Below are 22,792 nucleotides of genomic sequence, written 5' to 3'. Positions count from 1 at the left end.
CCAGTAATAAAAGCTTCCCTCTGTATCACTGCACAGCACTTTTGTGGTATTCTTGCCAAAGGTTTATATCCTCTGTCTCATTGTGGGAAAACAAGCAAATCCAAGTTTCACCAAATTTATCTTCTGTATCGTTTTTTATAATCTGAATATATTATTTAGTCAAATTTGTCAAGCTTTTCTGGTCTTTATTTCCTTATTTTATTCACAGAACCCTCTCTGCATTAGCTCACTGGTCTGCCATTTTTAGTGACACACCATATCTTCCACTTCTGGCATTTCCATTTGTAAAACTGTTCCAGAACAACCAGCTCATCTGTTTTGAAGTTGTTGCTACGCTTATAAGTAAGTAAAAAATGAAGCCAAGCGTAGATATTTGTACCTTTTCCTGATATCTTTTCATCTTTGCAATGTTTAATAATTCTAGTGTGAGATAGACCTAGAGCATGGACAGTTTGGACATTAACACAATAATAAACCTTTTTACTTAAATAAAGTTTAGATGGTTGCATTTTAGATGATATTGTTACAGGCTAGATTTCGTTAGTAAGAAGGAAGCAGGTGCTTCACTAACTGAAAGTCAGTTATTGTTCAGAAGAGTGCAGTAGGGTTGAGAAGCAGTCAGCACATGATGCCCCATGTGGCAGCTGGTGACCGTTACCCTGTTCTCCTCATCCTTTGGTTGGTACCTTCACTGAGAACTTTGTGTGTACCCGGTACCATTCTCAGTGTTGCCTTTATTAACTCACTCAACTCTTACAGGACTCCTGTGAGGTAGGTGTTGTTCATTATTATCTCCTTTTTGTAGATGAAGAGAGCGTGAGCTCCATGATTAGGTTAATGGTAGAATAAGAATTTGAACCCAGGCAGTCAGAACCTATAGCTTGCACTCCCATATGTTTACTGCTTCCCCATTACCTACTAATACACTAAAAAGTGAGTCATTTTTTTTATATAAATAAGATCAGGTCAACTGAATGGTTAATAAACTGGATCCAAGTTAATCCAAGCCTGGTTTAAAATAACCAATTTTATATGTATTTTTGTTGTACAAAGGAGATAAGCACTCAACTATAACAATAAAATTCTGAAAAGTAGAAATTAAAAGATCCCAGCATACATCTTGTGAGTATTTGAGTGTATTTCTCTTGACAGTTTTTCATTTATTATGTTGTATTTGCTTTAATAAATTTTTACTGATCATTGGAGAAAATATAGGAAAATTTACAAAAGAAAAGTTATGAATATTCCTCTTCCTTAGAGAGTCTTGATAATATATTTGTGAATTTCTTATAAGAGCATTTCCCCCAAATCATTAAATATCTTCTAAAATATAATTTTTTGCCTATATATAGTATTTCCTCTTATAGGTATACCATAAAATGTATCCCCCAACTGTTAGACTTTTAGGGGGGTTATTTTTACAATTATACTACTTCTATTTAATGCATTATATACACTTCTCGTATTTGTGTAAACTTTCTAGACATTTTATCCTGTATTGTAATATTCCATAATGTACATGTTCTAGTTTAATCTTTTATTGTTGGACATTCAGGTTGTTTCTAATGTTTATGTATTAAAAATAACAATTTTGTGACTAGCTTCAAGCTCATAAATTTATACTAATTTCTTTTGGGTGGAGCCCCAGGATGGTATTATAAAATATGAATATTCTAATTGATTCTGCAAAGAGGTTGTACTAGTTTGCCCTGAGAATAACACAGAGTTTTAAATGGAAAACAAACAGTAACAAAAGACAGACAATCCAGTTTGAAAATGGACAAGGACTTGAACAGACATTTCTCCATAGAAGATGTACAGTGGCTAGTGAGCCCATGAAAAGATGCTCAGGATCATTAGTCATTAGAAAAATGCAAATCAAAACCACGCAAGACACCACTTCACACCTCCTAGGATGGCTGTAGTCTTGAAAAAGAAAATAACAAGTGTTGGCATGGATATGGAAAAATTGTAACCCTTCATACTTTGCTGATAGAAATGTAAAATGATGCAGTCACTGGAAAACAGTTTGGCGGTTCCTCAGAAAGTTACATATACAATTTCTGTATAACCCCGCAATAGTACTCCTAGGGATATCCCCCTAAGAACTGAAGACAGAGACTCAAATATATACTTGTATATGAATGTTTGGCAGCATTAGTCTTAAATAGCCAAAAGATAGGTACAACCCAAGTGTCTATTAATGGATGAATGGAAAAACCATATGTGTATATGTGCGAGCTTCCCTGGTAGCTTAGCTGGTAAAGAATCCTCCTGCAATGCAGGAAACCTGAGTTTGATCCCTGGGTTGGGAAGATTCTCCTGGAGAAGGGAATGGCTACCCACTCCAGTATTCTGGCCTGGAGAATTCAATGGACTGAATAGTCCATGCGGTCTCAAAGACAGCGGGATATTATTAAAAAACAGTGACATTCTGACACATGCTATACAACATGGATGACCTTGAAAGCATGCTTAGTGAAATAAGCTAGACACAGGATAAATATGTGGAATTTCTCAAAAAGGCACAGAAAGTAGATTAGAAGTTACCAGGGGCTGGCGGGGGAGTGGAAATGAGAAGTCAGTACTGAGTAGGTACAGAATTGCTCTTAGGAAAGGATTTTGGAAATAGTGATGGTTGCACAATATTGTGAATAAAATTAACATCACTGAACAGTGCACTTAAAATAGTTAAAATGGCAAATTATATTTTACCATAAGAAAGATAGATCATATCTAATTTAGGTAGGCATGCATAACTATGTGTTTTTTTTACTTCCAGTAAAATCTTGTTACGTAGCTAACACATGACTATATACTAAGGAAATTGATTTTTCTCTTCTAAACATGAAATCTAAATCTAGGAGATCCACGACAGCATGAGTAGCTAGGGATTTTCATCAAGGATCTCAAACTAGTTTTATTCAGTAAACTGAGCTTCAACTAAATGTTAGCCCTGTTTGGGGATAAGCCATAGCTTTGGCTTTCAGGTTACGGTCTAGTTGGGGCCAAGAACTTGTGAAGGATATAGTTACTTCTGTGTATAATTTGGAGTATGTTGATAAAGATCAGTTTTGATCACTCTTTAGGGTTCCTCTTATAACCAGGAGGAAAAGCTTCAGGTTTAGTGAAGGACCTCCATGCAGTGATCATGTCTCTTTTCTGCTCTCGGTCAGTGCTGTCTCTAGGTCTGCTTCTGTGTGGTGGCACCCGGCAGAAGAGAAGAGACAGTCACTATATAAAACAGGATGCCCTCTTGCTTAATTGAAAACAGCCGTCCTATTGATGAAGCTTAGATATAAGAGGGCTTTGGGTATGTGCGTGGTGTTTTAAAATTCCCGGAACAAGCACTGTCTGGGACACTGTAGGTGTTTACCTAAGGAGCTGTTGCTGAACTGAGGTTTTTCTTTTAAAAGTTAACTTACTAAGAGCAGTAGTTAAAACACAAGAAAAATCCCCCTGCCCCCCAAAAAAGCAGCAGTTAAAGAAGCTGAAATGCTTCTTTTAAAGCTTAGTCTTTGCAAGATTTTATTTATGACTGAATTATTAACTCAAATCTAACTCCTTAATAAATGAAATAATGGAATTCTAGAATTGGAAGGACCTTATAAACTATTAATCTGGTATTCACTTGCTAATTTGAGAAAGATCTTAGCAAAACATGAAGCCACAGCTCAGTATTTAAAATAGAAAATCAGAATTTAATAATCACATAGAGCTGAGGTGGTTAGACATAGGTTCACTGAGCAAAAATGGTCATCTTACTGAACTTTTTTGGGAAAAGACCGTTTTGGGGGTTGTGCTGGTTATTAAGTGAGAGTGAGTTATAAAGTCAGCCTTAGAAGCCTCTTCAGCAGAGTCAATTCTGCTTTCTCCTGGCTGACTTTCAGAGGATACTTACTGCTGCTGCTGTCACTGATCGGTTGGTTTTCAAAGTCACGTTTACTGAAATAAGTTGTTGATCAATTAGATTTAAAACCAGACCGTGGTGGTTACCTGTTACCATGGCTACAGAACAGTCTTCTAGAAATGGGACTCTTAATTAGGTATGAATTTTAGTCCGTTTGAGATTGCCATTTAACATTGATCACGTGTATCAAAGGCTTAAATAGGGACCTCTTTTAGGAGGGTCATTTTGTTAACCAGGGGAAATCTAAATACAGGTCACACGCAAGTGAGCAGGAACCAGAGCCTTGTAGCTACCGTCAAGAATACTTCGGGAAGGTTTGTTTGTTTAATTGACACTTTCTCATCGACTGGCTCTGATGTAGGTGTAAAGTATTGTTCTAGAACTTAGTCGTGTTTTCTTTATTAATGGGCATATGAGGACATAAAAGTGGATACAGTTAAGAACTGCAAAGCCCTGTAATGATACAGAAAGGTAAAGATAAATTTTCAATTTTTTTCTTCATAGTCAATTGGTGTCAACACTGGTTTGAATATTTTCCTAATCCTCCTATCAATATTCTTAGTATGATAGAAAATGTTTTGGCATTTCATGACAAGGAACTCCTGCAACACTTCATAAATCATGATGTAACTTCCCAGGTAAGACGTGTAAGGTTTTTAGAATAACATAGCTTACTTTGGAAGTTAACATTGGTTCTGGTATAAATAAAACTATTTTCTTGAAAGTCTATAATAAAAAAATACTAGTTATATTTTTAACAATATTCCATTATTTTTCTTCCTTAAACTGCTTTCCTGAAAGTCTATAAAGAAGAACCCAAATTAGGGTAGCTCTTTTCATAATTATGTTCTTAATATAATGATTTTAGTATCTAAACCAAACATGAGCACATTAGCAATGACTGTTATGACTTTTTCCTCGAGAACTATTACATTTTTTTTCTTATTTATTTTAGCTGTATGCATGGCCTCTTCTTGAAACTGTGTTCTCAGAAGTACTGACAAGAGAGGAGTGGCTCAAATTATTCGATAATGTCTTTTCCAACCATCCTTCATTCCTCCTGATGACTGTTGTGGCCTACAACATCTGTTCTCGGGCACCTTTGCTCAACTGTAAGCGTAAGGATGATTTTGAGGTACATATCCTTGTTAAGTCATAGTTCTCAAGTTTCATTTGTTTCAACTAAAAAAACCCGTTTTATTTATTGAGTGCCTACTGTATGTCAAGTCCTGGTGCCGGATGGTAGGAATATAGTGGAGAACAAGTTATACCACTGCATCCTTGCCCTTTTATAGCTATAGTCAGTTATAGCTTGACTGCTCACCTAAAATCATAGCTTCATGATAATATTGGAGTTGCGTGCTTTTTGCCTATTTAAAGGACGTTTAACAGTTGAGTAGTTGTTCATTCTGTGCATGATCTTATCGGTAACCCAACTGGTCTGTGATAATCTGGTTGCTTATTACATATGCAGGATGGTAACTATGAGAATTTTGAGGCTTAGTGGGACAATGACTGAAAGAAAGCATTGGAGGAAGTTTTTAAATGGAGAGGTTCTTTTGGTAGACAGGATGAAGTAAGTTGGTTTTGCTTGTTTGTTACTTATTTTGTGGTTCCTATCAAATTTTATTTTCACTTCACAAGAACATATATGTATGTGTGTATGTATATTAGAACTTGGATCTGCCAGTGGAACGAGATAATGTGGAAACTATCAGATAGTTTTTGAAAATCAAACTTGTTTTCAAAGGCTAATTTAGGTTTGAGTTTCTGTATTTTGGATTTTGAAGAGAAATAAATTCTAGTAGAAGAATTTGTCTTGTTGAAACTGTTACTTTAAAGGAAGGCTTCATTTTTGAGAAGTGTTATTTCACAATTTCATAATATGGTTGTATGATTTTATTACATTTTTGAGAATATGAAACTTGACCTTCATTTTAAAACTTGGGTTAAGAAAAGCTTCAGTGAATTTGCAAAAAAAAAAAAAAAAATCCTCTTATAGCTAAATTCACATTTACATGTTTAAGTTTGTTTTATTCAATGAATAAATTGTTATATAATTTTTTATGTAACACATGACTATAATTGCATTACTCTGTAAATCTCAGTTTAATCACAAAGTTTTCTTACAGTATTTTTTTCACCATCGGAATAACCTGGATATAAGTGCTGTGATTAGAGAGGCGTATCGTCTCCTGGATACCACACCCGCTGATATCCATCCAGACAGCATGCTTGATGCTTTTGTTGCACTGACAAAAGGGCAATATCCGGTGTTTAATCAGTATCCCAAGTTCATTGTGGACTATCAGACACAAGAACGAGAAAGAATACGGAATGATGAATTGGATTACTTAAGAGAGAGGTAATTCTGGTTGTTCTTTGATAAAAACAAAATCTGTTATAAAGGCTTTATGAAAAATACATGTAAATTATTAAGTAGTTGCATAAAATCAGAGTTTGAAGGAAATATCTTTAAAGATACTTTTGCATCTAGAAGTAGAACAATTACGTGTTAATCAGGTGTGCATTTTGTATTGTGGTTGTTCTTGGACTTTTAAATTACTGTTTCCTTGTTTGCTTTTTGTTACAATAATAAACATTATCAACTTAGGCAGGCAGTTGAAGAAATGCAAGCTGAAGTGGACCAGCAAAGAGTTGAAGATGAAGCTTGGTACCAAAAACAGGAACTGCTTCGTAGAGCTGAGGAAACAAGGAGAGAAATACTCTTACAAGAGGAGGAAAAGATGATACAGCAAAGACAGAGGTGTGTTTAGCACTTTGAAAAAAGCTGGACATCTGAGTTATTTTAATAATTTGTATTACTTTCATTTTTCACTACTGTGAAATTACATATAGCCTCACTATATATGTCATTACCCAATTCTGCTATTTCCATTAAGCATATATTTAAGTTAATAAAAAGAAACTGTAATACACTTTTCAAAAAATTGGCCTATAGTAAAATGTAATTCTAAAACTCTACTGAGTATGATATAACTTGCTCTGATTATTCAGAAGTAATACATGATGTAAGGTACCTGGAAGGATATTGTTACTTAGAAATGTTATTTTACAGTGGACACAAATGCCTTGTACCACAGTGCTGAGTAAATATGTTTCAAGTCACACAGATTAAGAGACAATTTTTAAGTCTCACAGATATGTTTAAAACACAGTTTTTAAAAATTATGGAAAATTTTAAAATTTAAATTTTAAAATTAAAAGAGGAGCATGATTTTTTCCATAATTTTTAAAAATTGTGTTTTAAACATACCTTTGAGTTAAGAATTGAAACATAGAATGCTATTCTCATTGTGCATTTCATACTTTGGAGGATGGGGAAAGAAGTACTAAATGCTTATTCAAAAGTATGCTACTCAAAAGTAAGTATTGCCTTAAACATAAGGCAAAATGTTTAAGTTGATTAAGATTATGGGATAAGTATTAACACTAACCCTAATTATTGGGAAAATCACTTTTGTAAGTGTTTATTGATTATTTTTGGATAGGACTTTATGAAACAGATTTATGGTGTGGGTTAAAAAAAATTACTGAACTGAGCCGTTAGCCTTCTGCAAAAGTTCTAAAAGAATAATCATACATAATCTTTGGTAACATCGGAGTATTTTTTTGGCATTCTTTTCTCAGGTAAAAGATATCAGTTGTATTGAAGTGATCTGAGTAGTAGACCTGTTAAAGAGAACGTTTAAGTATGAAGAAATAGCCAGGTTAGCTGTAATTTGGCTACAGTCACGTACACTTGTCATTTTCATGAATGCAGACTTGTTTTCTAACTGAGCACTTTTCATTGTATTATAAAAATAGCCATGTTATGATGGCACCAGTTAAATTGGGAAAGCAGGCTAAAATAGGTTTCAGGCCTTTCGTTGTTGTGGAACATAGTATTTTTCCATTTAAATACATATTCGGAAATGATTTTATTTATTCCTCTTGATGTATTGTGTGTTTAAGACTAGCTGCTGTGAGAAGAGAGTTGAAAGTAAAGGAAATGCACTTACAAGATGCTGCAAGAAGACGTCTCCTGCAGCTTCAACAAGATCAGCGTGAAATGGAGCTAAGAAGACTGGATGATGAAATTGAGAGAAAGGTTTATTATTCTTAACTCTCATACATTATCTCCACTTACTCTCATTTAAATGTAACAAATACCTTCAAGTTAAATATTGTTCCTAGAATTCACAATGTATACTAAATAGCCCCTTTAGTTTTATATAGTTTCCCCCATCCCCCAGCTATTCTTACTCTCTTTTGTATTTTATTAATGGTTAAATATTTTAGGAATTTCAGGAAAATGAGTCAAGTTGACAAGGGTGTTTGATGACTGGTTCTCTAAAAATGGAAAATCAATTAACCATGAAGTTAATTGTGAAGTAAGGGAAATATATTTTTTAATATAAAAATTTACACATAGCCTAGAGTTAAAAATGGACCTCCTCCACTCTTCTCTTATTTCATCCCCAGAGATAAATTATTTTTTATGGTTGCATAATATTCCATTTTATGGCCATGTCATTGGTTATTTAATCCTCTGCTGTTGTATATTTAGGTTGTTTGCAGTATTTTGCTGTACAAAACAGTGCCAGACTGTACATTCTCAGTACAAATCTTTTGAGTACTTCCACACAGTTTTGTTGAGTAAATTCCAAGGAATGTCAAATTGTCCTCCAAAGATGAAACCACTTAAGCTGTTTTAAGAGTATAAGACTACTCATGCCCTAGTCAATTTGGAGTGTATCAGTCTTAGTATTTGCCAGTCTGATAGGTGAAAAATGGTTTTTGGTTTTGGGGTAGGTTTTTTTTTTGCTAGTGATGTTAACTATCTTTTCATTTACCATTTGTAGATCTGTAAATTGCATAACTAAATCATTTGTCCATCTTTCTACCAAGTTACTCCTTTTCCTATCAGTTTACACAGGCTCTTTTATCATTTGGGGCAGCAGTGTCCAACAGAAATATGTAAGCCATGTGGGTAATTTTAACTTTTCTAATGGCCACATTAAAAAGTAAGAAGAAATAGATGAAATTAATTTTAATAACATTTAACGCAGTATATTTGAAATCATCATTGCAATATGTAATTAGTATACAGACATCTTTGAACTATTTTACCTTTTGTTTGTACTAAGTCTTTGAAATCTAGCAGTCAGTTAATACTCGCTGCAAACCTCAGTTAGGACTGGTCACATTTTAGGTGTTGGGCAGCTACCCAGCAGACGGTTGGGGCATTCATCCTTCCGTCTGTTGTGAATGTTCTCCTTGTGTTGTGTTCTCTGTGTTGCATGTCTCTAAGAATGTTTACAGTGTCTTTTCTTCATCATGTAAAATATGTTAATTTTTGGATAACCAACTTCATTAATTTTTTATGATGTCTAGGTTTTGTGTCCTGTTCATTAACCTTCCCATTTAAGGTTGTATTACCATGGCTCTAGTGGTAAAGAGCCTGCCTGCCAATGCAGGAGACATTAGAGACGCAGGTTCAATCCCCAGATCAGGAAGATCTGCTGGAGAAGGAAATTGCCACCCACTCCAGTATTTTTTGTCTGGGAAGGTCCATGGACAAAGGAGCCTGGTGGGCTGCAGTCCATAGGGTTACAAAGAGTTGGGCCCACCTGAAGTGACTTAGCACATTACTATTACCACTTATGCAGTTTTTTTTCTAGTTCTGTGTTTTTCTGTTGTTTTTTTTAATCTCTGTCTTAAGGATCAGTAGATTATTGTGCACCAGCACATCGGACTCTTATAAGACCACCTGTTTTGTAAGGCTCATCATAAGTTAGAATTGTTTTAACATTTTTCAGTGGTTAAGAAAATCAAAGAATATTCCATGTCATGAAAATCATACTAGATTTTTTAAAACATATGAAATTCAAACATCAGTGACCATAAACACAGTTTTACTGGACCACAGCCAACACCTGTTTACATATTCCTTCAGCTTCTTTCGTACTACAGTGGCAGAGGCGAACAGCTGAAACAGACTACATCCCACAGAGCCTCAAGTGTTTAACTCTGTGACCCTTTCCAGAAGAAGTTTGCCAGCCCCTGATGTCTGAAAATTATTGATAAATGTAAGAAATGAATTAGGGACCAAGCTTACTTCTTCCCAAAGGCACGTCAATTTTCCCAACAGCTTTTGTTGAATATGAGCAAAAGTCATTAGTCAGCTGTTAATAATAATTAACAGTTATTAAATGTTCAGTTCCCTTATAAATTTGATCTCCTCCTAAGCCAGTCCCACTGTTGGAATAACACCTGTGTAATGTTTTGCTAATTAGCAGGCCTCATTACTTTTCAGTTTTCCTCAGTATTCTCAAGTGTTTATTGTTTCAAATAGACTGAAAATTTTCTCTCTCCCTCCTTCTCTCCCTGAATCCTCCCATCCTATTGGAATTTTTATTAGGATTGCATTGAATTTATAAACTAATTTAGAGTTTAAAACTTGGTTTTGATCACATATGAAATTTTTTTATATATTAATAATCATTTTTTTATAACATGAGATAATGCTTTGTTTAAAGCCAACTAATTTTAAATTCTTTAAAATCTAATGATTCCTTTTAATAATCTCATCTAGTAAATGAGGTTGATAATTCATTATTCTAGAAAAGTCTCTTCTTCCCCAAAAGTAATTTCAGGCTTAGAACTCTGTGATCTCTTTATTCCTTTGAGATAGTGAAGGCAGTGTTTTGGTGAAAGCATCCTGTCAAGTCCTTTCAGTGGCGTGATCAGCCTTTGCCTCCCCTTCCAGCCTCTCGCCCTTCCAACTCCCTGTCCTGACAGTGAGCTCTGAGCCTGCTAAACTGCAGGAGCTTCTCTACTCACAATTCAGGGGCCAGCAGGAGAGACTTCTTGAGTCCAGAGTGACACATCTGTTAGTAACAAGCAGAGTTGATCTGTTCTGCTGTGGTACATGGCTCTTTGTACCTCTGAAAATTCATAAGCTAAAGAGTTTCTGTAATTGAAATTCCTAAAAAGCATTCTTTGCTTTGCCAAACTTCTCCTCTGCCTTTTAGCATTGTAACTGCTCTTGGTCCATCAACTCAAGTGTCCCTACCTTTGAGCTAACTGCTATCTCAGGAACCTCTTTAAGTTGAACTGGTTTTCAGTCTGTGGTTTTTTTTTTTTTTTTTTACTCCTTGGATGTATGTCCTTGCACATCCCACTATATTCTCATTTTTACTGTTTCTCTGATTATATTTGATAGTGTGCCTACAATATCTAACACTTTGCCTTGTGCACAGAAATAGTAATGCAGTCATTAACTGCTTATTGGTTAGATGATATGTTTAGATTAGATGCTAATGGGTTTTACTTTTTGTTCGGAAACACATATTGTGTTATTCTCACCCCCAAAAAAATGAGGACTTTAGGCAGCCAAGTATTTAAGACACTTCCCAAGATTCTCTATGTAAAGAGTCCTTTATCCAAACCCTCTAGTGTATAGGCGTGAAATGCTTCCAAGTAATCAGATATTGGAGAAAGGTGAACTTTAAATTGGCTGAATCCAAGCAGGGCACACACAGGTTGACTAGACCACAGTACACTTTGACTTGGAGTTACTCGTTGCCAAACTGAATTTAGAAAAGTACAGTTTAATCAAAAAGAACATTAAATAAATGTTATATCAAATAAGATTAAACATTTTATATTTTCATCCACTGTGAATTTAAATTGCTCAAGTTTTTCTAACTCATAATATGGCTAATGTAATATGGAAAGAACTGCCATCTGTTCTCCCAGCCTGGGCAAATGAGCATATGGTAATTGTGCTTTCTTTTTTAGAAAATTACACTTAACTTTAACTCAAGACATTATTTCTGGATTCCACCCTGAATGTTAATATATTGTGAATTACTCTGGCTTCAAAAACCCAGTATCTATTATTTTTAAATGCTTTTAGTGGTTTGTTCATATTACAAGATTACTAAATCTGTTAAATAAAAATTATTTTTGTTATTTATTTTTGATATTCACAGTTTGTTATTTGGCCATAGGTACACATGAGAGATCGAGAAATTGCTGCCACAGCCAAAGACCTGGAAATGAGACATCTGGAACTCGAATCACAAAAAAGACTTTATGAGAAGGTATAAATCAACAGTTTCCAGTGTAAGAAAAGCAGAGCTTGTACAGACTCTTTTTAGGCTGTATTTATTCGAGGTTTTTTAATGTTCATTTTGTTTGTGTTTTTTCAAGAAGAGTATAGTGTCATCCAGGATTGTAAGGTAGCCAGAATGCACAGAGTTTGTTGTAATTCTTTAATTCATGTTTCTCTTAACAACTTACCCTAGTGTCTGAAGCACCAGATGTAAGCCCCAGATTTTGCCTCAGGATCTTTTACTAACTTACTAGGTTTTCTTATATCTGTGTGATAATGACTGCAAAATTAACCCAGTACTTCACAAGGATCCTATAAGGTAAATCAGACAAGAGCTGTAAAGCACACTTTAAATTTGAACCTTCTGGAATCAAATCATCAGGTACCTACCTTAGCACATATAATTCAGTTTCCATGACACTGGAAAAGAAAACTTTGGTACTGATATAAATATTTATTACTGAGGAAAAGCATTACGTTGCTCACTTACTTGATGTTGAAACCATAAGTTTTCACTTCTCTCAACCCTCTTAAAAGTCAGACTGAGTTTGAAATCAGTGATAACTACAAATATGTAACAGGTATTTGCATATGATATGCAAACATGCATGTGACTCTTTGTTGCTCACATTAAATAAGATTTAAAACATAGCATCCATTCTTCACTAAATCACTTAAGTTTCTGCACTGAACTTTTTCTAAATCTGAGCCCCAGAGATTGACACTTTCACTGAGTTTCTTATGATTTTGAATTAGAATTAATTCACTTGAACTAAGCTTATTTTTTTTAACTATCGTTTGGGGGAGGTGGGGTGGTGGCATCAGAAGCATGATTTCAGAATTAACAGAACATTTGCAAGAAAAATACAAAGAATTTCAAAATTTTTTCTTAGATTCTCAGATATTAACATTTTGCTAAATTTGCATTATTGTTCTCTTTCAATCTATATGTACGCTTTTTTTTTTTCCGAACTGTGTAAAAGTTGCAGACTTAATGCTTTTTTGCCCTAAAAAATTCAGTTTATATTTTTTAAAACCAAGGATTATTACACAATCATAGTACAATGATCAAAATCAGGAAATTAACATTATTTATTATAAAAAACCTTATTCACATTTTATCAGTTGTCCTAAAAATGTCCTTTAGAGCAAAACGAAATCTAAGATAATGTATTTTTTCAGTTGTATGTCTCTTTATTCTAAGTTGGAACCATTCTTGAGTCTTTATATTTTATGACATTTATATTTTTGAAGCATACTGGCCAGATATATTGTAGAATGTTTCTCAATTAGATTTGTTGTTTACCTGATGACTAATGATGTCAAGCATCTTCTCATGTGTTAATTGTCCATTTTTCTGTCTTCCTTGGAGGTCATGAGATTAATGTCTATTCAGAATATGTAGGACCATACCTTCTCAGTTTTTATTATATCATGTCATTTTTTGTTGAAAACAAGATATTTTAAATAATAGGACAAATCTGGAAATCAGATTCTCTTCTTTCCCTAGGGTTTCTTGTTGTTTCTTTGCTTATTGACTTTTCTAAATTCTATAAAGTATTTTCTGTCATGCATAGTCACTGAAATCTCTACTCAGGTAACCTGGTGACTGGACAAAGATTTCCTTAGGTCCCTTGAACCAGTAAGCCTCCAGCCTTTGCTAAGGGGCTGTGTGTGGATCACATTGTGACACACCTTCCACACTCAGTTAGGCAGTTAACAGCTCTTTTCATTTCCTGATTTTACAAAACCTCAGTTCACCAGAGTTGAAACCTTAGGACCTTCTCAGGTCTGAGCATTCACACAGCCCTTGGCATGTGTACATTTTGACACACGCATGTGCCTTCTAAAGCCCCAGAAATCCACTGGAGCATTTCAGAGCCCCGTGTAGACTTCCAGTTCCCCAGCTTTTCCTACCGAGCTTTTTGATTAGCCTGTTGTTTGCTCTGTGACCCACTGCCTCAGACAGCCACGATGTTCAACAGTTTCCCCTGTTGGTCTTCAGCAGACATCCCCAGGGAAAGGCTGTACATGAGTTCTGAGTCAGGTCAAGTAAAAACAGCTTTGGGAGGAGGGTCTTCCAGGTCAAGTGATGACAGTTCTCTGGGAATGGGAGTTTGAAGGACCTCCATTTTGCCCCCTCCATTTGACTGCCAGGCTACCAGTTTTCAAGGCCAGAGGCAGAACTTAGGTGTGGCATGGAATGGGAATAACACAAGTTTAAAATGCCATAAAGTGCATCTAAGATTCAGCCATTTTCTATGAATAAATGCTCCCCAGATTGCTGCAAGCCTTCAGTTAGTTTCCAGAGTTCTGAAAAAGCTTGTTTTGCCAGTGATCTCGGCGCCTTTAGAGATGAGAATTTTCAGACGTCGTTACTCTTATTTCCACTGATGTCACTCACCACTGTTTGCTCTTTACTTTGAAAATTAGATGATTATAGTTTAGGTATTCTAAAAAACAGAAAAATCATTTTTGTGTAGAACATTATTGTGTAGAGCATTATTACTATATCGATTGGTGATTTTTTTTTTTTTTTAGCAGAATCTCTCTAGAAATCAAGAAGCTGTTGCAAAAGAAATGAAGGAAAATGCAGATGCCTATAGACAGAAAGTAGATGTTGAAGAACACATGTTTCATAGACTGATAGGAACCGATCAAACTCAGAACCAAAAAATTCATAAGGTAAATATGGTAAATTTAGTGTCTATAGAGGGGAGAATTTCCATCTACTGTTCTTTTTAAAGAAGGAATTCAATATTGAACCCTATAAAGTTAGTTTCTTTGCTCCAGTCATCACAATTCCTAGAAACTCATTATTTTATTTGCAGGTTTCACTGACAGCATATCCATGTGTCTTTTATACTCCTTGAGAATTTCAGGACTTGTAAGAAAATACAAGGAAATAACTTGGTGAATGATACTGTCCTACATTAAGTCTTAGAAATTATACCTGAGTAGATTAGTTGCAAAACATCAGGTCTCTGCCTGGTATATAAGCCAGCATTTTCCAGGTGTATTCTGTAGAATATCAGTAACTTAGTGTTAAATAAAATGGAGATGACAAGTATTGAAAAAGCTGTCTTAAAAGTTAGGCTTTTTCATGCCAGATTTGAAGATATATGGCACATTGTGAATCTTTGAGAAATTTTCTTAAACTTATAGAATTTTGGGGGGAGTATCCTTTCAGAAATGCTGACTTAAATGAATTGAAATGGAATTCGAGGCCTTCAGGGAAGAACTTTGTTATCCCTTTAGCAAAATGTTAAACGGGTCTATGGCGGGGCCGGGCCTTGTCCCAAAAGCCAGGAATAAATGTAAGATTTCCCTGCCTCTGTTCTGTGCCTTGACTGTTTCCCCAAGAATAACGCCCCCTGCCTTTTTTCCTTACAGGCTTTTGTCCAGTCTGTAAGATACGTTCTTCTGACTCCTTTTCAAAGGATTAAAACATGGAAATTATTTAATTCTCCCCACCCTTTAGCGTAGAAGTTCTCAACCTTGGCTGTACATTAGAACCACCTGGAGAGTGCTCTGGAAGTACCAGTATCCAGCTGCTCCAGACATCAATTTAGTTGGTTTGTGCTGGAGCCTGGATATTGGTTTAAACACTGAGGTGATGCTAATATGCAGACAGGATTGTGAACATCTGTACTGGACACTTGGAGACACTGAATGGATGTATCATATTTTATGTAGTCAAGTCTGATCTTGTTTCTGAAATTTACAAATTCTTAGTTAATTGAAGAAAATTTGGCGAAAGCGGAACAAGCATGTCTAAATACTGACTGGCGAATTCAAGCTTTACATAAACAAAGGTGCAGTGATCTACGCCGAAATGAATGCTACCAGGAAATAGCTAGACTCCTTCGGAAGAACAGGAAGAAAGAAATAGCAGTATTAAACGCCATGATGGAAGGGGAAGCTAAAAAGGTAAGAATGATGTTATAAACTTCTTGTTAATTATTTAAATCTTGAAATAGTATGTAATCAAGTGGCAAAAGCATCAAACCAAATAATTTTTGTTGGAAAACACCTTAAAGATGATCTAATTTTAATAGGTATTGCTCAGAAAGTCCAATATTGATGCCACCTAAGAATGACTAACCCACTGCAGTGTTCTTGCTCAGAGAATCCCATGGACAGAGGAGCCTGGCAGGCTGCCATCCGTAGGATCGCAAAGAATCAGACAGGACTGCAGCAACTTGGCATGCACACAGGCAAGAAGGACATGACAATAATGAGTGTCTTTCTCAGTTACATCAGTGTCTCAACTTGCCAGCTTCCTGTATTTGTTCTGGCTCATTGTATACTAGCACTTTAATTCACTGAATTTTTTATACTAATAACATAAAAGACTTTGAACAGTTAGGAAATATATAGAGAGCTACTAGTAACAAAACCCAAAATAACTGTAACTACAAGCAAGATAGAAATATTTTTCTTTTTCACATGAAGAAGTCTGGAGTAGGCAGTCCAGGGTTGGTATCCTGTCTCCAAGATCATCAGGAAAACTGCATCCTTGAACTTTTCTGCACGACTTCCTGGAGTATGTTTTTCATTCGCAAGGACACCTTTCCACCCATTAATTTTAAAAACTAAAAAAAAAAAAAACAACAAACCCAAAACACCTCAGTCCCTTAATATTTGAGATCTGAAATGTACTGAAATGAATTATTTCAGTGACAGCTGTGACCTACATGTTTACATGGCACTGAGGCTTTGAGTGGTAGGGACGTCAGAAGTGCCTCTGCTTTCAAGGCTCTTCAACAGCCTTGAGCCAGCATAGGGACCCAGATTACCTAATACCAAGGAGAGGAAACAAACAGGCTTATTTCACTGTAGGAACTTGCATTTAGCGCAATCATTATGTCATTTTTTTTTATTGTATCTAGTGGGAGGAAGCTGAAGAAAAAGACTTTCATTTGAAATCAGAAAAGAAAACTGCTGCTCTTTCAGATGCTTCTAGAAGATGGTTCCTAGAGAAAGAGATACATGATGCTCAGCATCCGTGTGATAAAGGTGAACATTCCTTCACAGTGTTATACATGCGTTCATTTCGTATGGTCTCTTATCACGGATAAATCCTTACATGTGTTTTGGCACTTCTAGTCAAATTATTGCTCAGCTGAAAGATAATCACTAGTTACTACTTTTTGGTTGGGAAGACTGGGCTGAGGAGGTGGGGCTGTTTAAAAAAAAAAGCTCCAAGAAAAATTTCTCAACCATCCTATAGAATTCTGTTTTATTCCATGGTTCCATGGTCCTGCTGCTGTGTCGCTTCAGTCGTGTCCGACTCTGTGCGATCCTGGTGGACAGCAGCCCACCAGGCTCCACCGTCCTTGGGATTCTCCAGGCAAGAACACTGGAGTGGGTTGCCATTTCCTTCTCCAATGCATGAAAGTGAAAAGTGAAAGTGAGGTCGCTCAGTCGTGTCTGACTCTTCGTGACCGCATGGACACAGCCTACCAGGCTCCTCCGTCCATGGGATTTTCCATGCAAGAGTACTGGAGTGGGTTGCCATTGCTGGGCATCCCCTTAATATACTAGAATATAATTTGTTCCCAAAGTGCTATATCTAGTTAATTTTAGTAAAAAAAAAAAAAAAAAAAGTGTGCTTTGTCCATAACTGGTCCTCAGAACAGCAGTACATGAAAGTAGCACGAGGAAACTTCTTATAGGATCTAATCAAACATTAGTTTATGGTGCAAGGCTTCCCTGGTGGCTCAGCTGATAAAGAATCCACCTGCAATGCAGGAGACCTGGGTTTGATCCCTGGGTTGGGAAGATCCCCTGGAGAAGGGAAAGGCTACCCACTCCAGTATTCTGGCCTGGAGAATTCCATGAACTGTATCGTCTATGGGGTTGCAAAGAGTCAGACACGACTGAGTGACTTTCACTTTTCACTTACAGTGGCATTCAATGAAAAATCAAAATTGTAACTTAAAATTCTAAAACAGTACAGATACTCCACAGACTATACAGTCCATGGAATTCTCTAGGCCAGAATACTAGAGTGGGTAGCCTTTCCCTTCTCCAGGGGATCTTCCCAACCCAGGGGATCGAACCCAGGTCTCCTGCATTGCAGGCGGATTCTTTACCAGCTGAGCCACAAGGGAAGCCCAATACAGACACAGGGAACTTGTATTTTACTATACTTTATATTGTTTCAGTCTTTTAAAATATGTGTATGTATTACTTTTTAAAATAACAGCCTTATTGCTATATAATTCACATGCCATACCATTCACCTATACAAAGTTTATAATTCAATGGTATTGTATTACCATATATTAAATATATTCAGAGTGGTACAGCCATCACCACAATCAACTCTAGAACATTTTCAGCACCCCCGATAACCCCATGCCCATTTGCAGTCATACCTCATTTCCTGTCACTCCCCCAGCCCCTGGCAACCACTAATCTACTCTTGTCTCTGTAGACTTGCCTGTTCAGGAAATTTCATGTAAATAGAATCATGTAATATGTAGTCCTTTGTATCTGACTTCTTTCACCTAGATAATGTTTTGAGGTTCAACCATGTTGTAGCAGGTATCAGTACTTCATTCCTTTTTAATGCTGAGTAATAGTCCACTGTATGTGTATTCCATGTTTTATTTATCCATTCATTAACTGGTGAACATTGGGTTATGTCTAGTTTGGGGCTTTTATGACTAATGCAGTGTATTACCTTAATTACTTTTGTAGGGCACAAATTTGAAAAGTAAAAATAGAAATTAGATGCTATCATGCTCATTTAACTAGGCTACTTTTGAAACCCCTCATTACCTCTCATGCTTTTGAGTTTAGGTCTCAAATAGTACTCAGAGCCCTTAGGCAAGCTATGTTTAAAACCTGCTTGTAGAAGACCCCAACCACTGGAGCCGCCTTACTCCCTAACCATGTCACACTGACCTCTACATTAGAAGAAAACAATAGACCCTTTTCAAGAACCTCTGAATTTAGAGATAGTAAAAGGGAAGAAACTGCAAAAGACTGCCTGCTCCGTAGTCTGCCTGCATCTGGGTCTCCCACCTCCATGGTGTCTTCCTGTTCTGTCCCCTACGTTTTGTCGACATCCCTGAGTTTCACCAATCACAGAGTGTGTGGTTGATAATCATCTATCTTCAAAAGGCATATGTATAAGGATTTGATCATTGCCTTAATCAGGGTATAGAAATTAAATCCATGTCATTTAATCCTAAAACCAGGGGATAATCGGCTATAATTAGGAAAATGGCATTTTGATCACAGGTGCTTGCCTTGGTTTGTCACTCAGAGCTGGAAGGGAGGCAGAGGAAGTGGAAACAGGCAAGTGTGCCAACAACAGACCGCTTACTTAAATGTTGCCTAGTGCCGGTCTCTCTTAGCAATGGGGAGGATATTCTTACCGTTTCCCAGAAAACAGAACCTTCTGGACAGTATGAGTGGCCCTCACTGACCCTAAAATCCCAGGCCCGTAAACTTAAATTGAAGCTGAATAGCAATGTCTTATAAAATTAGTCCAGATTTGTAATGGGCAAAAGATTTGAACAGTTCTCCAAAGAAGATACTCAAATGGCCAACACACATATGAAGAGCTGTTCAGCTTAAATTAGTCATTGTGCTTGCGTGCTAAGTTGCTTCAGTCATATCCGACTCTTTGCGACATCATGGACTGTAGCCCGCCAGGCTCCTCCGTCCATGGGGATTCTCCAGGCAAGAATACTGGAGTGGGTTGCCATGCCCTCCTCCAGGGGATCTTCCTAAGTTAGTCATTAAAGAAATACAAATCAAAACCACATGGGAAAAAAAATTAAAAATCAGATGCAGCTTCACGATCAGTTAGCATCAATGTAATCCATTAACAGGTGTGGGCAAGGACCAGCCAAACCAGAGCAGTGTTGGTGGGAGTGTGGCGTGGCACAGCCGCTGCGGGAAACAATCCGGCAGTTCCTCAGAAGGTTAAACACAGAGAGACTGTATGACCCAGAAGTTCTACTCCCATATACACACCCAGAGAATTGAAAATATATCCCTGCAAAAACTTGTATACTGAATTGCCCATAGCATCAATATTTATAATAGCCAAAAAAAGGAGAAACAACCCAAATACCCATCAAATGAGGAATGGATAAAATAAATTGGTATACCCATACAATGGAATTTTACTTAGCAATAAAAAGGAATTAACTGATTCATGCTACAAAATGGATGGACCTTGAGAATCTTAGGCTAAGTTAAAGAAGCTAGACCAGAAGGCCGCATGTTATATGCTTCTCTTCATGAAATGTCTGGAATAGGCAAATCTCTAGAGGCAGAAGTGGGTTAGTGGTTTGCAGGTGGGAGCGGTAGGGGAGTGGGCTACCAGTGCATACGGGGTTTATTTTGGGGATGGTGAAAATGTTCTAGAATTAGTGGTGATGATTACACAACCCTCAGTGTACTAAAAACACTGAATTGTACCCTTCAAAGGGGTGAATTTTGTGGTAAGTGAATTATCTTAACAAAATTTATTGTTTTAATGACATTAGTAAATGCTGGTGGCCAAGCGGAGCCATTGGACCAGGTTTTTAAAATGACTGGGCCTTGAAGAAAGGGAGGAGCCTGGAGCAGTGGGAGGACCGTTCAGGGAGGCAGGATCTCATGGTGAGGCGACAGGAAGACCTAGTCCCAGCTTCACGGCAAAGGAAGACAAGGCTCAAAGAAACTTAGCCAGAGTCACCAAGTTGTGTCCTTCTGGTTAGTTTATTTACTCGTGTTTAATCTGTGTTTATTAGGAAGTGTTTCCTGGTGTTGTTTCCTCATTTGTAAAATGAGAAGAGTATGGACTAGGTGATCTGTAATTTTGTTACAGTTCTAGCATTGTATTACACCATTTTCTAACCCCTCATGGTTTGCAGGCTTCCCCAAGGATCTCTCTCAGGAACACATACATACATACACACCGTTTTCCCTTACCATTTTTGTGCATTGCCCAATTAAAGCCTCCATGACTACCCTCGTATAAGAGTTGCTTCAGTCATGTCCGACTCTTTGCAACCCCATGGATGGTAGCCCACCAGGCTCCTTTGTCCATGAGATTCTCCAGGCAAGAATAGTGGAGAGGGTCACCACGCCCTCCTCCAGGGGATCTTCTCGACCCAGGGATCGAACCCACATCTCTTGTGTCTCCTGCATTGGTAGACAGATTCTTTACCACTAGTACCACCTTGTCTGAGACAGAACTTATTAAAAATAATTAATCAGTGGCAGAAACTTGCCTGTCATGGTGATTCAGGTTAGGCTAACTGGTATAGAGGGCTTCAGTACAAGGATGGTTCAAGAGAGTGACAGGGACCTTCAGTGCCAGGCTGAGCAGTTGGGCTTCATCCTGTTTACCAGCCTGGCAGACAGCAGAGTGACCTGTGGAAGACTGAGAACAGGGCTTCCCTCCCAGCCAAGGAATGCAGTTAAGGAAAGGAAGGAAATTTAGTTTGTTCCTTTTTGCTCCTTTGGAATTTTGTGTGGTACATGTAGTACCACTTCAGAAAAAGATAATTTTAAATAATAAGAATCACCTTTGGGGCTTTAAAATAAATACCTTAATTAAATGAAGGAAATAAGCAAGCTCCAGTACAAGAAGTACAGAAAAAAGAACTTTCACCTTTTACCTTTATGTTATAATTAGCAAGTGACTGGCAATTTTTTAGGTGCATTACAAATTGTTTTTTTTAAAAATACATATTTGGGGACTTCCCTGGTGGCTCAGTGGTAAAGAATCCGCCTGCCAATGCAGGAGATGCAGGTTTGATCCCGGGTCCAGAAAGATCCCACCTGCCACGGAGCAACTAAGCCCGTGTGCCACTACTACCGAGTCTGCTCTAGAGCCCAGGACCCCCAACTTCTGAGCCCTCCTGCCCCAACTACTGAAGCCCAAACACCCTAAGAGCCTGTGCTCGGCAACAAGAGAGGCCGAGCACTGGGCGCTGCAACTAGGGAAGAGCCCACGCAGCAACTAAAACCCAGCACAGCCAAAAACAAAATTATTTTTTTTTAAATACATATTCAGGACCTGACCAATGGTGATTTAATTTCGTAGATCTAAGATAGAAACTGGAAAGCTAGATTTTTGTTTTAAAGTTTTTCAGGTGAATCTGCTCAGCAGTGTTTAAAGCGTTGCTATAAGCAAAGGAGGGAACCATTGGCCCCTCCGTGTTTATAACCCAGCCCTTTGGAAGGATGAATTAAGCAGCTGTGGGCAGGATGGATTTGGGAGGACAAATGAGAGACAAGGAACTATGCGAACTCAGACTTGGCAGGATCTGATATGTGAATCATCTCTGCAGTGGTGGTTGCCCAGCCTATGCCAGAGCACTAACAGAGCTGTCAGCATATTACCTTATTCCATTTTCTACCACTATTTTATTTAAAAGTTGTTCCTTCCTTATATATAGTTGAATCTGCTCTTCTTTTTGTAAATCTTCTGATTAAAAACTGTTCTCTGGTCAGTGAAATGAAAGTTGCTCAGTTGTGTCCGATTCTTTTTGACCCCATGGACTATAGAGTTGATGGAATTCTCCAGGCCAGAATACTGGAGGCGGTAGCCTTTCCCTTCTCCAGGGGATCTTCCCAACCCAGGGATCGAACCCAGGTCTCCTGCATTGCAGGTGGATTCTTTACCAGCTGAACCACAAGGGAAGCCCATTCTCTGGTCAGAATGGCCATCAGAAAAGTTTCTAAAAATATACTAGAGAGGGTGTGGAGAAAAGGGAAGCTTCTTACACAACTGATGGCGAGGT

General features: G+C 37.2%; 1 protein-coding gene and 1 long non-coding RNA gene across 5 annotated transcripts in view; one reads left to right on the top strand and one right to left on the bottom strand.

Moving 5' to 3' along the window:
- The window catches only part of LOC104987845, a 51,858-nt gene that overhangs the window by 17,474 nt on the left and 11,592 nt on the right, over positions 1–22,792 (bottom strand). The gene's annotated exons all lie outside the window — the stretch shown is intronic.
- Positions 1–22,792, top strand: part of TBC1D31 (TBC1 domain family, member 31) — a 67,076-nt gene that overhangs the window by 40,222 nt on the left and 4,062 nt on the right. For 3 of the 4 annotated variants that reach the window (XM_010838919.1, XM_010838921.1, XM_010838922.1), the window contains 10 exons: positions 209–342; positions 4,415–4,548; positions 4,866–5,045; positions 6,043–6,275; positions 6,525–6,677; positions 7,886–8,021; positions 11,929–12,021; positions 14,574–14,717; positions 15,768–15,962; positions 16,925–17,051. In XM_010838919.1, the coding sequence (XP_010837221.1) occupies positions 209–342; positions 4,415–4,548; positions 4,866–5,045; positions 6,043–6,275; positions 6,525–6,677; positions 7,886–8,021; positions 11,929–12,021; positions 14,574–14,717; positions 15,768–15,962; positions 16,925–17,051 (1,529 nt within the window). The remainder of the gene's footprint in view (positions 1–208; positions 343–4,414; positions 4,549–4,865; positions 5,046–6,042; positions 6,276–6,524; positions 6,678–7,885; positions 8,022–11,928; positions 12,022–14,573; positions 14,718–15,767; positions 15,963–16,924; positions 17,052–22,792) is intronic. The other variant, XM_010838920.1, reaches the window with a different exon arrangement.

Source organism: Bison bison, unplaced genomic scaffold (assembly GCF_000754665.1).
Source record: "Bison bison bison isolate TAMUID 2011002044 unplaced genomic scaffold, Bison_UMD1.0 scf7180017864108, whole genome shotgun sequence".
NCBI lineage: Eukaryota > Metazoa > Chordata > Mammalia > Artiodactyla > Bovidae > Bison > Bison bison.
This window is presented reverse-complemented; position numbering and strand designations above follow the sequence as displayed.